This window comes from Argiope bruennichi, chromosome 4 (assembly GCF_947563725.1).
Source record: "Argiope bruennichi chromosome 4, qqArgBrue1.1, whole genome shotgun sequence".
In the NCBI taxonomy this organism is placed as follows: Eukaryota; Metazoa; Arthropoda; class Arachnida; order Araneae; family Araneidae; genus Argiope; species Argiope bruennichi.
Genome location: NC_079154.1, coordinates 57035373 through 57050521, shown reverse-complemented (window position 1 = coordinate 57050521; position 15149 = coordinate 57035373). Strand labels below are relative to the sequence as shown.

Sequence of the window (15149 nt, the reverse complement as noted above, 5' to 3'; positions counted from 1 at the left end):
TCCTTCAAAATTTGATAGAAATCTACAGATTTCTATCAAATTTGGTCATAGTTTCACATACCGTTTTTCAGCCACATAGTTCAAGGTATTTTTGAGTTATGTTCACAAACAGTGTATTTGTGAACTTAAATCAAAATCACTATGTGTTCACAGACAGACATAATGTCAAGAATGTGTTTTTCGGAACGTGGAGATTCGTCAATAACTTGTGTTCGAATTTTTTGACCATTACAGTATTAAACTTATATTTCGTACATGAGAACGTAAACATGATGAGAGTACTTTAAAAAATCTTAATAAAAACATTTTCGTATTATTTTTACGGTTTTCCAACTATCTTATTCAACTATATTAATCATAGAGGGCAATAAAGGTTAGTATGCTGATAATAATCTATGAATGAGAGGAGATGGAAAGAATTCTTCTAATATTGAGCTTTTTAAAAATGAAATCTAGTTAACCATTTTTTATGAAATCATAAAAATGTATTTGCTGTTCAACATGGAATGGAATAATCATGGACATTAAATTAAAATACAGAACACTTCTTCAAACGGGGGTTATTTTTCTAAAAAAAAAAAAAAAAAAAAAAAAAAAAGAATGGGAAATCGTGATTCTCTCTGCTAATACAAGACTTCTAATCATATTATATGCGTTGGAGAGAAGAATTCACTTAATTTTTATAGGAGACTAACGAGCTTTGGCGACCAGCTAGTTCGTTCGCCTGGAATATTAGTTGTGTATCATTTCAAGTCAATCTTTTTGCATAACCTGATATTCAAGATTCTCTTAACAAAATATCGAATTGTGACATATTATTCCATATTACACCTTTTTCTATTTATTTAGAACATGAATAATCCTAACTTTTTGTTACGTAATCGTCTTGTCCTTTTCTAAATCCATTTATAAACCATTCAGCAATTGTTTGACCATATGTCCTCAATCAGAGATTCTTAACCAAACTTCCATTAATATCTGGTGAATTCATTCATATTCATAAATATCATTCAAAATTTATATATTCATATACACTGTATGGTGAAATTATAACTACCCCGTCAACGCAATATTGGACCACCTTTTGTCCTTTAAACTGCTTCGATTCTTTTTGGCACAGACTCTATGAGATATTGGTAAGTGGTATGAGGAATTTGAAATCATATTTGAAGAACTATAAGTTTCAGTTCTTTAAGATTTGACGTTATTGGATCCAGCTGCCTAATAGCCCGTTCGATGTCATATTACAGATTCTCAATTTGATTGAGATCTTGTAATTTTGCAGTCCATCTAAACCTGCAGCCACTATCATGCTCTTCGAACCATCTACGGGCAATGCCAGCTTTATGAGAGAAAGCATTATCTTGCTGGAAATATCCATCTCCGGCACAGAACGCTATTAATATAACAATATGTTCGTGATCGACGATAACACTTAAATAACCTTGGGATTCAGACGTTGTTTAACAGTAATTAAAGGACTCATACAATGCTAAGAAAACATCACTCAAACTATGATATTGCCTCCGCCTTAAAATGTTTTGACAATGCAGTTATTGTATATGCTTTCGTGCTGTTTTTTCTATATTCACACTCTGCGCAATTCATCAGGGAAGAATGTAATGTTAGGAAAATGAAAATTTTAGTGGATTTTTGTAAATTGATCATCCAGTGGAATTAGTGTGGATGGTTTAAGTTCTTTTTTCCCTCTAATTCTTTTGTGATTGAAGATGGAAAGATAATAATAAAAGTAATTATTATGTCATTATGATGAACATCTTTTGTGCTTTAAATTTTTCAATAATAGATATAATACTTACTGGCTGATAAATGATATTTCAGCCCTTCTTCCCTCTTTTTAACCTAAACTTGTAGAAAATTTTTAAGTGATTTTTCAACCTTTCTTCTTCTTTTTAAACTAAAACTTGCAGCAAGTTGTTGGAAACTTTCACCAGTTGTATGTATACATTTTCTCTATGTGTTTGTATACAAAAGAATAAAATTGAAAAAGGAAACTTGTAATAATTGACTCAAACCAGTCTTCTCGGTGCATTTTTCTCCTTCAAAATCAAATAGAATAGTCTTCATCGATTTTAATTAAACATTAATATTTTGGCAAACTGATATAGCTAAACGTATAATTGCAGATCGCTCTCTAAAAATGTAATTTCAGATATTTATATCTATATATATAAGTTGTGTATATATATATGTATACACAACTAAAATTTAAAAGTAATTTTTAATAAAATAATAAAAGAGACAACAAATATTAATGCAATCTAAATAACATTTAATAATAGTAACTTAAAATACATCAAAAATAAAATTTCTAAGGCTCAGGAGTCCCTAACGAATTGTCTACTTTCCCTATTTAAAAATATGAACCTGACTTAAATAGTATAAAATGTTTTGCTTCTTTTGGTTTATGAATAAACAGATACCAATCCCCAGCCCTCTAAACATAATGCCGTACCCTCTTACATGAGCAGTGCCCTCGCACAATACGACGTCGATATTTTATGTATGATTTCTCGGCGATGTTGTTGAATATTTATTATGAATGTCAGACAAATTCGTGAAGATATCATAACAATATTTTTAGGCTTTTCGTGCTAATCGATATATACCTGTTTAATTTCGCTTGTATGGGCATATTCTTTATAGTTTTTATAGGCCATCAATACAAAAGTATTTTTTATTGACATCATTTTGATACCATACTAACAACAGAAAATTGTAACTCTGATATGAAATTTCATCTAACCTTAGAATTTTATTTTCATTGATTCTTAAGAAAATTTATTTAATTTAACAGAATGAATTTTTTTAAAGTCAAAATTTTGGAATCACTCAACAAAGGTGTTAAGTATGATCTAAAAAGAGGAGCAAACTAGATAAAGTCCATTTAATTTTAGAGCATTGAGATATAGTTTTAAAAAGACGTAGAATTTGATAAAATCATTTATCATAAAATTTATGAAATAAGCTTTGCTATAAGTGTTTGTTTAATGTAATAGATTCAGTTGCAGATCTTCAAACAATGCGCCTGTTACGAAACCAAAAAGGATATAAAGGATGTATTTTGATAAAGAAAATAAATGTTACCGCTATGATAGGAGAACCCTTTGGCTACAAAATGATAAGTCAAAATGACATGTCCAATCGTAAGAGCTATTCAAATCCGAGGGCGTCGGCCTTAACTTGTGAATGGCCCTGAATTAGCACTGCTTCGTTTATTTTTTTGTTCGTGCTCGTTCTTTGAAATTTTCGCTGCGGTGGAAACAGTGGTCAGCTAGTCTTGCCGGTCTCATCAAAATAAAAAAAATTTACTTTTGCTTTAAAGTCGATGATTTCAAATCCTATATGAGCAATTAAATTGACTATTCTTTTAAATTATTATTTTCACCTGTGTTTCTGTATAATTGGTAAGTTCCTATTTAGAAATACATGTGTAAATTATTTTTTAAATTGAATTATTATTTTAAGGTGTATATCCTATGTGAATTATTAATCGAAATCAACATTTCTTCCGTATTGTGCGGTAGTTGATTATTATTTTTTCATATTTATATAAATATTTTGGATAATACTGAATATTATTGAGTTTTTCCCACTTTTGCAAATTATTTTTAAGAGCTTAAAAATGATTTTTTTTTCGCTACAAAGAAACATTTAATGACTAATAAATCTAATATTTAATTAAATTTTAAAACGTGCTGGAATTTATCATGCCATACACAAGCATTCACGGATATTTGGTGAGGAATATATTAACATAAAATGTTAATATTTAATTAAGCTGAGAAAATTATTAATATATATGTAGATATTAAATGTCTTTTCATACCATCTAAATTAGAAAACTATTACTAGTAATTTTTTTCAGTATTAATGATTTTGTATTAAACAACTGTTAAATTATTTCCTATAAACATTTAATCATGATACCTGAACAAGAATAATTGTTCGTTTCTTTGTTGACATACTATTTGTGAGAATTGGGGTTTTGCCAAAGTTTCACTTTGATTTTGGAGTGTGGAAATTAGAAGTACTTCAAATTTGATATTTTTGCTTCCTATCATGCTATTATAATTTTACTAATATTGTGCCATTTTAAAATTTCAGCCAAAATGAATGCTGAAAACATTCAAAAAGAGATGAAATATCCATCTCTTATAGAAGACTTTCCATCTGGCCCATTAGATAATTATAGGAAGAGATCATCTTTTGATTATAAGCAAATGAAAATGCTGTTATTTGGTAGGGACATGATTGAATTTCAGGTACCTGCTTTCTTCGTTGTATGATTATTTTTCATATATATAGAATATAGTATTTCATCAGATTTATCAAGTTTATTTTTCATTCCAAACTCATGATTTTTTATTACAAACAAAATTTTCTAGTCATTGTGCAATAATTCTATTTACTTTTAATTATTATAACTTTTTCCAATTTTAATACATGAAATAGTTTCTTTCTTGAACCTATTTGTGATTTGTTGAATTTTTAATTATGTATTTTTTTAAAGATTTTTTTTTTGTATCATAGAATACATATTATACCCTGGCATGGTATTTTACATATATTAACAGGCATAAATTAATTATAAAAATCATTATTACAGATTATAATTTTAAAACTAGTTCACTGTAAGATTGTTTTTAAGCAATTTCAATTGATGAATTCCTTTTTCATTCATCAAATTTTCTTTCTTGATGACATATTCAAAATTAATTACATCAAATCTGTAATATAGTTATTGCTACAAAATTTTGATTTTAAAAAAAAGACATCACAAATCAGATCTTTGTTTTTAATTGTATTGAAGGCTATTGACAAAGGGTTTAATATTGCAATTATATTTACATTCATTATAATTTGTATTGAAATAATTTATTCCTAAATTAATTCAGTCAAATATTTTAAAAAATGTACTTGGTTTTGAAATATTAAATAATTTATGTATTTACAAATTTTTTAAAATTAGTTTTTTAAAATTTCTTGAATAATTATAATAAAATGTTCTTTCTTATTGTAACGGATGAAATAATCAAAAATGCTTATTTTAATTAAGTAAGCTTTTTAAATATTTATGCCAAAAATAAGTTAAATGTTTAAATGCTATTATATTTACATTTAAAAAAAATTATAATGGTTCTATTTTAAATTTTTTAGTAAAGATGAAAAACATTAATTAAGCAATAAGCAGAATATTTATTCTAGGGATTAACATTCATCTGGGAATATTTATTCTGTTTTCTATAACAAATCACATGCTAGGAAAAAAAATGCTTGCTACACTAATCCAAACGGTTAATTAAATTTTAGCATGATAATATTTATAAACTAGCATACTATCTATAAATTGTAATTTGAGTGATGAAAAATTAGTTTGAAGCACTATACAGGACCATTGGATTTGGAGTTACCAAATTTAGTGCATAGTTACTTCTTTTGGTTTGTAGGTGCTCATTAAGAAGTTTCCAAAACTGTATTCAAATTTTTATTAAAAAAAAATAAACCACATTTTTTTAAATCCTGCTTTTTACATTGGAGCATATTGTTGAAAAAACATATTGAACATTTTAAAATTTTAAAAATAAGTTTCTCAATGCCATGAATATTTATGTAGAATTTTCCTGCAATTTTAATTATACTTTAAAATATTTTTTGAGACTTTCTTACAATGTTACTTTTCATTGTTTCAGTTATGGATTTATACTCATGAATGATTTGAAATTATATATATATATATATATATATATATATATATATATATATAATTTGTTTATATTATGTTACTTACCTGTATAAGAGCAAATTTTAAAATTAAAATAGAGAAGGACAAATCATGCCTATAACTTTATAATGATATGGTTTGAAAGTTTTATATTTTTGATTAGAGCTATAAATTTCCTTTAAATTTTTGTGATATATTTTCTTTTTTTTTTTTTTTTTTAATTGCAGAACAGGGTTTGGAAAACCTTAGAAGCTGATCCACTCTTTCATCAACTTCCAACAGCAGAGCTCACACGTCAAGAGGCTCGTAAACTCTGTTTCCAAAGAATGAAACGCATTAAGGAATATAAATTTTTCACAGATGATGAATTTAGAGAAAATCCTCTGATCGCTTTAAACCTCTATATCTGTGTAGGAATGATTGATTGGTCATTAGCATTGAAACTATTGTTAGGCATTGAGGTAAGCAATTACGCAATATAAAAAAAAAGTTGTATTTATAATTCAATAAAATTTTTTGCTGTCAATATTTTTTTTCAGTGAAATGTCAAATTTTTAAAGTATTTTCAGAATTAATTGCTCTGCATTGTAAATTTTTATAAAATAAATCTTTCAGTCTAGATATTCTGCTAGTATTTCCGCTGTTAGTTAATACATTTAGATCCTGCTAATTTGCTCTCAATGTTAAAATAATATTTGAAGTTATAATACATGATAATTTACAGAAAATTATTTTTAATAGCTGTACATGTTCAAATAATGATTTGATTACAATAAGTTTAATGGACTTAAATTTTATGTGTGACTTTCTATTGTTATTTTTTCAATTCTTTGTTTTTATTTTATTCAAACAAAATTTGCAATTAATTGTATTAACAGTATTATTCAAAATATTAATAAAAAAGGCATTTAAGTTATGATTTTTAAATGCTTGGTTTGATCTCTTTCTTAACTTTATACTCTGAAGTTTATTATTTTGCAACAGAAACTGTGCAAATATAAAAAATAGAGAAAAAAATAATAAAAATTAGATATTAAACCTAATTTCTTATTGAAAACATTTTAATTGAAAGTGTTTATTAATCATGAAAATCTTTTCATTTATAAACTTTCTTTCTCTAATCCATTATTAGCACTCAACTAAAAGTATAGTTTCCTATAAATTTCTTTGAAGTACATTGAAAGCATCAAAATTAAAATAGATAAATGCAAAATAATATTGAACCCCAAAGAAAAAAAAATTCTGTAATATATTAATCAAAAAAATTGACAGAGTTGTTATTAAAACATTTTTAGAAATAGATATTAAAAATATTTTTAAAATATAGTAGAATATATATAAAAAAATAAAGATTAATTTAGAATTCCTTCCATTATCTCAAAAATAAGTTAAAGAAAAAACTTTCAAGTTGGCAACACTTTTATTTCAAAATAATTGTTAATGCATGCCAGTTGAAAATTATGTAACAGTTTGAAAAAAAGGTTATTGATTTTTTAGATTTAAAAAGGAAACGAAAATAAAGAAAGGAAAGTAAAAGTGAAATGTAACTGTCTTATTAATAAGACACTGGATGTTAAGTTCTAACAACAGTATTATATACATTTATTATTTATAAATATAATATGATATAAAAATATTTTCGTAATTAATTGAAAGACATTATAATAGTAGTGATACTGACAATACCATAATAAAATGTAGGCTAAACAGAAATTTTGAGTATGTATTACGAAACTTCTATTTTAAGAAATGAAAGAAGCTGTGTTGTTCTTTCACAGAAAATGTAACTGTAGTTATTGGGAAAATAATATTATCATTCATTCAGTATGACTATTCTTTATTGATCAAAATTGCAAATATTACCGAATAATGTAGAGAGAAGATAGATTTTAGTGTGTTGCAGATTTCAATGTATATGAATTATTGTTTTTAGATTATACTGAAAATTTTTGTCATTTTTCTTGGATTTCAAATAATATGTAATTTTTACTTTTTTAAGATAGATTATTTACTTGTTCATTGGCTTTATTCAAATTGTGAAATAACTGCAAAATATTTTATTTCTATTTTTGTATTATCTACAATTATTTAAAATCATTTATTCACTGTACAATAGTATCAGTTTTGTATAAATATCATAATGAGAAGCAATTATGCATAAACTGTACACCATTTTAATTATTTGAAGTAATAATTAATATTTTTGCTTTATATTATTTTAATGTCATGAAATAATATTTTGTTTTTTGTTGAAATTTCTAATATTTAAAATCTTTTTAGTACTTTATTATGGTGTTGCGTATGTCTGGAACAAAACGACACGCTGATTTAATGAATAAAGTCCGAGATTTTGAAGCAAGTATTTCAATTTATTTCAAGTATTCAAGTATTTCATGTTTGCCCTAACATGACTGGCATTCTTTATTCTAATTTAATGAAATAAATTTATTTTTCTCTATCCAGGCTGTTGGTTGCTTTGCCTTAACAGAAATGGCACATGGAACAAACACTAGATCTGTTAAAACAATTGCTACTTATGACCCTATAACTCAAGTAAATATTTATTTTAAATTGTTCCATAGAATGATATGTTTGTTATTTCATTATAATTCATGATTTAACTGTGATTATTTTTCTGCTTTTCAGGAGTTTGTTTTAAACACTCCTAGATTAGAAGCAACTAAAATGTGGATTGGAAATTTAGGCCAGACTGCTTCACATGCTGCATTGTATGCACAATTATATACCCCTGATGGACAATGCCATGGCCTGCATGCATTCTTAGTACCTATTCGTGATCCCAAAACACATCTGCCATATCCTGGTATTACTGTTGGTGATATGGGACCTAAACTAGGTTTGCAAGGATTGGATAATGGGTATATGACATTTATAATTTATATTTAGGTTCTATCTATTAATTAGTTAAATATATATTTGCTATTTGTTAAATGACTTAATTTTTTTACTTATTGGCAATACATACATTATACTATTCAGTTTTTTTCTTTGTATATAAGTTAATAACTCATTGGATTCTCTATCCTTTATCAGTGAGAAGATTTAGATTGCAATTAATTGTTCTATTTCCCTGTAATCAATTTATCAATTGTGTCAATCAGTTATAATTATATGTGTAATTCATACATTGATTGTTAATAACAAAAGGCAATAATAACTCCACAAGCAGTTGATAGAAATTATTGACTTTATGTTCCAGTAATTTGAAAAAGCAAAATGTATTCCTTTTTCTCTGCCAAAAAGCTTTACTTAAGACATAATTAATCAAGTCTCTTCATTTAAAGCTTCAGGGAGGTACTTATTTAAAATATTTATCTTTTCAATGATATCAGAAAACACACTATTTTAATTTAGATTTATAAAATTGTTTCAAAAATATAAAACAATGTGGGATATCCTAATTTGTGGTTGGTATTACACTTTGGTTGTTTGGATAATTTCATTCCTTCCAGTAAAATAGAGTTAAAAAAATATTTTAATTAATATAATAAGTATTTTCTATTTCCATTGAAAGCATTAAACAATATTATTTTTCTTTTATTTCTGGATTACTAAACATATCTCTCTTTATTAATAGCTTCATGTCATTTCAAAACTACAGAGTTCCTAGAGAATCTTTATTAAGTAGAACTGGAGATGTCACACCTGAAGGACGATATGTCACTCCTTTTAAAGTAATACAGTTTTATTATCAATATTCAACAAGAATTGTTAATATTTAAGATTATGTAATAAAATAATCAATAATACTACTTGTTCCTATTAATTTATCTGTTGAAAAATAATTGGAATAAATTAATATTTTTTACCTTCAAAGTAAAACATTTGAATAATTTTTGTTCATTTTAATCAACAGTTTTAGAGATTTTATTATTATTATTTTATAGTACTTTAAAAATTGTAATAAATATAATTTTATTATTTGGTTTGGTATTTGTGAAGAGGTGCCTGACAAAATTTATTTGTTGACTTAAAACAAACAATCAAAAATTGGTTATATAAAATTCAAAAGATTAACAGTTTTTCTTAGTTTTCTTTTTACATTAACTTTTGTATTACATTTAGGAACTATTCTCATTCTATTCTTCTATAACCTGTAATCTAAATATTACACTGAGATTAATATAAATTTTCATGCATAAACTTTTATATTCATAATCTTTTTCTTTGAATATATAAGTGATTATTTGAGATTGAAAATTGGCTTTTTATTATGTGAAAGATAAATATGCCATAACACACTTCAAAAGTATGCATGTGCGTTGAAATAATAAAAACAATTGTTACCATATCTCAAAAGTTTGAATTTTTCATTAGCTTGGAATTAATACATGAACAGAAATAGTATGTTTTATCTTGAATTTATGTTTTTTTGTAGGACCCCAACAAAAGATTTGGTGCCTCAATGGGGTCATTATCTTTGGGTAGAATGGGAATTTTAAGTGTTGGAGTCGCAAATCTGCATATGTGTCTTCCTATAGCCATTCGTTATGCTGCCATCAGGAGACAATTTGGACCTCCAGGAAAAGAGGAAGTGCCTATTCTGGAATATCAACTCCATGTATGTTTTTACTTGCTGCTTTCTGAAATATATATATAGTTCTGTTCAATTTTTTAAAATTATTTTTAGACATAATTAATGTATTATTATTATTAATGTCAGTAATTTATTTCAAATAAGTTTATTCATTTTTTTTTCAATGTATTCATAATAATTGTTCTCTCACTACCAGTATCATTCACATATTTTTTTTCTTCCAAAATAAAAATTGTTTTTAATTAGTAAGTTAAAAATATGAGGACTCTGCAGAAATGCATGTTTTTTTAATAGATCTAACATTGTGCATAAAAAAAATATTCCTAATTAAAAAGGGTAACTATTTGTTTCTTGATTCCGTAGCTGATTTTACTTTGATTTTCTGTTCCTTGAGCAGTTGTTTATGTGCAACAAGTATTTTTCACTTCTGTTTGGACCCATCAACCCTTTGCAATTTCTTGTTTGCTGGGAATATAAGTTTTGTTTGGTTTCATTTAATTCTCTTCTATGTTACAGAATGTTACTCTGTAGACAAATTATTTTACATCTAAAATTGAGAAAGAAATTTTTTGTGCCTTATTTTAATAGAATTATTGCTGTTCTTTCCATTGTGAACATGAATCTCCGTAATGGAATTTAGACACATGAAGTCATATGAAAAAATCACATGTGATAGCAGTATCATAGCTGCAAATTATTTTATACAATGTTGCATCTTTATTTTCTTAATTCTTCTGGAATATGTATAATTCATTACAGCATAAAATTATTGTGATGCAATGTGCATGCATTATGCATGAACTGCCTAATGCATGTCATTTTAACTGAAACAGGTTTTTAAAAAAGTTCAAGAATAGCAAATATAATCATTCATCATGCTTGTGAACATATAAACAGAATTTTCATTTCCTAACTTTTAAAAGTAGGAGGCATTACATTTTGCATTGTTTTAGTTATGGTCAATAAAGGCTGCTATTTTAAACATATTTATTTTAAAGTAAATTTTTAAGCTACACAGTTTTTTAAATAAATTTATCAACTTAAGTTTATTGAATAAAAAAAATTTTAACTACTAAATTTTGTATTGTGAAATATTTTATTCCACAATAGTTATTAATACTTTTTCTGAACAGACATTTGCTTTTATCTTTGGTTGAAAAATTCTAATATTTAGCTTTTTTTTTTAAAGGAACCACAAAGAATAAAATTTAAATAGTTATTTGTTTCATATTAATAGTTAAATAGTCAGGGAAGTCAGTATTTGTGGTAAATGTATTAATAAAAACTGAACATAATCATTTTGTTACAATTATAAAAGAAATTTTAAATGTAATGATATATAATTTTTATAATGGTTGCTTTTTTCTGCATGTATTTTTATTCTTATTGATTTTTTACATATTATTTTTTAGTACATATGTAATTTTTTCATAAATTTTATCTTTTTAGCAATACAGGTTGCTTCCCTACCTTGCAGCTGCTTATACATTGTATCACTTCATCTCCCGTTACAACAATGACCTAATAAATATTCAAATGAAAATCATCTTGGGTGAAAAATCAGAAGAATTGGTAATCTTGTTTAGCAATCTCAATGTATCAATTTAATTGCAACACTTAGTTTCTTTTTGCATATTTATTCATTTTCTTTAGATAAGCTTTCTCTTATTTTATGAAATATTTCTAATTTTTCTTTCAGTCTGATCAAGTGGGTGAAATGCATGCATTGTGTTCTGCAGCAAAACCTGTTATTACATGGACAGCAAGAGATGCAATTCAAGAATGTCGAGAAGCATGTGGTGGTCATGGATATTTGCAAGGTAGCATAGAAACACCATTATATCACATTTTCTGTGACATATTTATTTGCTTGTTGATATTATTTTGCAACCTTTCAAAATTTAAAAAGAATTGCTGAATAAGATTTTAAATTGAGCTGCTCCTAATATTCTAAACAATTTTTATCTTCATATAATGTTTAATGATATAGTTGGTGTTTTATTTTCTTTAAAATATCTTTAACATATGCTATTTTATTTCTCTAATAAATGTGAAAACTTGTATCATTTTAATAATTAAAAAATTATTTTAAGTTAATATATTAATCTTATAAGAGTTAAATAGCTTCTCATATTTTCATGTTCAACTCAAAAGCATTTTTTTTTAAAATATTTATATACACAGTTCATAAAATTCTGTAAATAAAATAGTCTTCAGATTTCAAAATTTCAGTTACAGATCAAAAAGTTCAGTTGATTTGTTTGAAATCTCTTTTTTAGGTTTACTTAAAGTTATTTTATCAAAATAATTAACTACATGGAAATATAATTATTTTGCCCTTATTATTATTTTTCTATTTTAAGTGTGGTAATATAAATACTTTTTGCTTGCCATTTTTTAAATATATCATGTATTTCTGTTTTATTAAAATATTTGTAAAAAGTATAAATTCTGATTCAAAAGAATCATTGTTATGCATGGAATATTTTTCTGAGAGATAAGTGTATTTTATAATAACTGATATAAATTATACTGAACAAATTTCTTTTTCTGTTATGTATCCCTAATGGTTTCCATAGGATAAAATAATTTTTTTATAATTTTAAATAATGTACTGGAATCATATTTATGTTCATTACAGTACTTTTACTGATACCCCAATTGTTTTATCAATCTTTATTTTTGGTCCTATTGCCTCATTTTTGCCTTAACTTTTGTATGTAACAAACCTCTAAATGAAGAAAAATAATTGAGATAAGTCAGCTGGTTACTTTTAAAAAATAAGAAAAAGAATGCGAAGAATTGAGAATATGGAGATCATAATATATTTTTAATATCTTGTTTGCTAGATAAGATATAAGTATTAAAATGGGACTAAACAAAATAAATTGCTTCCTGTAAATGTTTAAAAATAAAATTAATTTGTAATTTTTTTTTTTTTTTTTCATCTTCATTTCCCAAATATGTTTGAATTATGTTCTTGGAATATTTGCATTTTCTAAAATTAAAATGATGTGTGAAAATTTAAATCATATTTTCAGTATTTAAAACAATCATAAAATGTTTTTAAAATTTTACGTATTCATTCAAAGAATGCTTATTTTATCCCTGCCACATCTAATTTTAATTATATGTTGAAAACAAATTTCTTATTTCAAACTGAAATGCTATATTAAACATCTTGTCAAAATCATTTCAGGAAGTATGCATTGGTTCATAGTTTAACTGATTAATCAAATGAATTTTATATTAGGAAAAGTATCAATTTCAGAATAATTTCAAAGCAAAAATAAAAATAAATAAAAGTTTAATTATTTTTTTTATGTGACTTTGATTTTTCTCATTTGATCTAATTCTTTGCCTTCTTTTTATAAAAATTTAGCTAGTGGTTTTGGCCATTTACGAAATGATAATGATGCCAATTGTACCTATGAAGGAGATAATAATGTTTTATTACAACAAACAAGTAACTATCTCCTAGGTCTTCTAAAGAAGAAAAATGGTAAATATTACCTTTTTAATTGTTTCATGTGTATTATTTTGCAGGGAGGTTTCATCTAAAAGAATTATAACTTTATAAGAAATGTTGTACCACATACTTATAAAATAATATTCTTAAGTTTAACACATTTAAACTTAGTAACAAGAAATTTTAATTATATAACATTATTGTATATCAATAAAAATAAATGTTAATGAATTTTTTTATTGATTATTCTTATTCTCAATTTAGGTTGATTTTTAATTTTATTTTTTAAGTTTTAAATAAACATTTTTTAATAATGTTATTTTCAGATGGATGTGAATTTATTCACTTAGAAAGCGTAAACTTTCTTGATAAGATGGATCAAATTTTAAGAGAAAAGTTCCGTGCTTCTGTTGTGGAAGATTGTATGGATATGCAAGGTATTCTTATTTAAATTATCTCTATTTTAGTTATTATATAATGCAAGGTCTTTCTTCTAAAATGCAACTTTAAAAAAAGGAAAGAATTAAAAAAAATGCCAATATTTATGAAAGTACAAAAAAGTTTTGTTACAATGAATTTTCAAATTGATTACTATTAGTATCATTACATGCTTTTTCTTGATGGAGTGTTTTATGGACTCCTTTATTAAGCATCAAAACTTGAATAGGGCAAATGATGCTTTTAATGTTTTTTTAAAGATTTGTTGTGGTTTGCAGATTATTTAGTGATAGAAAAATTGGTATTTCATCAGCAAGCTCATTTTTTACTTCTTGATATGACTTTTTTAATATATATTATAATGATAAATATAATCTTTAAAAATAAAATTTCATTGTTGTAGTTTAAAAATTATTTATATTCTATTTTTTGCTAATAATTATTGCTCTTAATTGGTTCACAAATCTATAGAGTAGTCAATCAATAGAGATTTCACATTTCTTATACAGTTTCATGTTGTTAAGTTATTTTATTTTCAATGTGCATTACTTCATAGCACATATTATGTTTTATATGAATGACCTTGTACAACATATATCGTCAAACCTTGCTTATTGAGCGATTCATGTAATGAGCAACAAAATGTAAAAAAGAGCATTTGCATAATGAGCAATGTTTTGCAGAACAATTGGTGAGGAGATGCTTTGACATCACATGCTTGATTGGCCGTTCTCAGTCTGTAGTGAGTGCTTGTTTGTAGCGAACATTTATGTCTAAATGGCAGAAGATTTGGGTAGATACTGTTATCAAACATGATTCCAAGGGTTTTGAGCAAATGCTTGTGGAGCCTTAATCAATGAGATTATGCCACTTGCAAAGATTACGGAGCTAGAGAAGAACTTAGCCAAAACTATCAGAGAACTTATGGAACCATATTC

General features: G+C 25.4%; 1 protein-coding gene across 3 annotated transcripts in view; it reads left to right on the top strand.

Annotated features, from left to right (window-relative positions):
- LOC129965968 (peroxisomal acyl-coenzyme A oxidase 3-like) overlaps window positions 1-15149 on the top strand; it is a 43896-nt gene that overhangs the window by 18851 nt on the left and 9896 nt on the right. For 2 of the 3 annotated variants that reach the window (XM_056080282.1, XM_056080281.1), the window contains exons 2-12: window positions 4129-4286; window positions 5974-6207; window positions 8027-8101; window positions 8210-8299; window positions 8393-8625; window positions 9345-9441; window positions 10146-10328; window positions 11754-11876; window positions 12004-12124; window positions 13687-13806; window positions 14100-14210. In XM_056080282.1, coding sequence (XP_055936257.1) covers window positions 4134-4286; window positions 5974-6207; window positions 8027-8101; window positions 8210-8299; window positions 8393-8625; window positions 9345-9441; window positions 10146-10328; window positions 11754-11876; window positions 12004-12124; window positions 13687-13806; window positions 14100-14210 — 1540 coding nt within the window. In that variant the 5' untranslated portion in view covers window positions 4129-4133. Of the gene's footprint in view, window positions 1-3220; window positions 3429-4128; window positions 4287-5973; window positions 6208-8026; window positions 8102-8209; window positions 8300-8392; window positions 8626-9344; window positions 9442-10145; window positions 10329-11753; window positions 11877-12003; window positions 12125-13686; window positions 13807-14099; window positions 14211-15149 lie in introns of those variants that run through there. The other variant, XM_056080280.1, reaches the window with a different exon arrangement.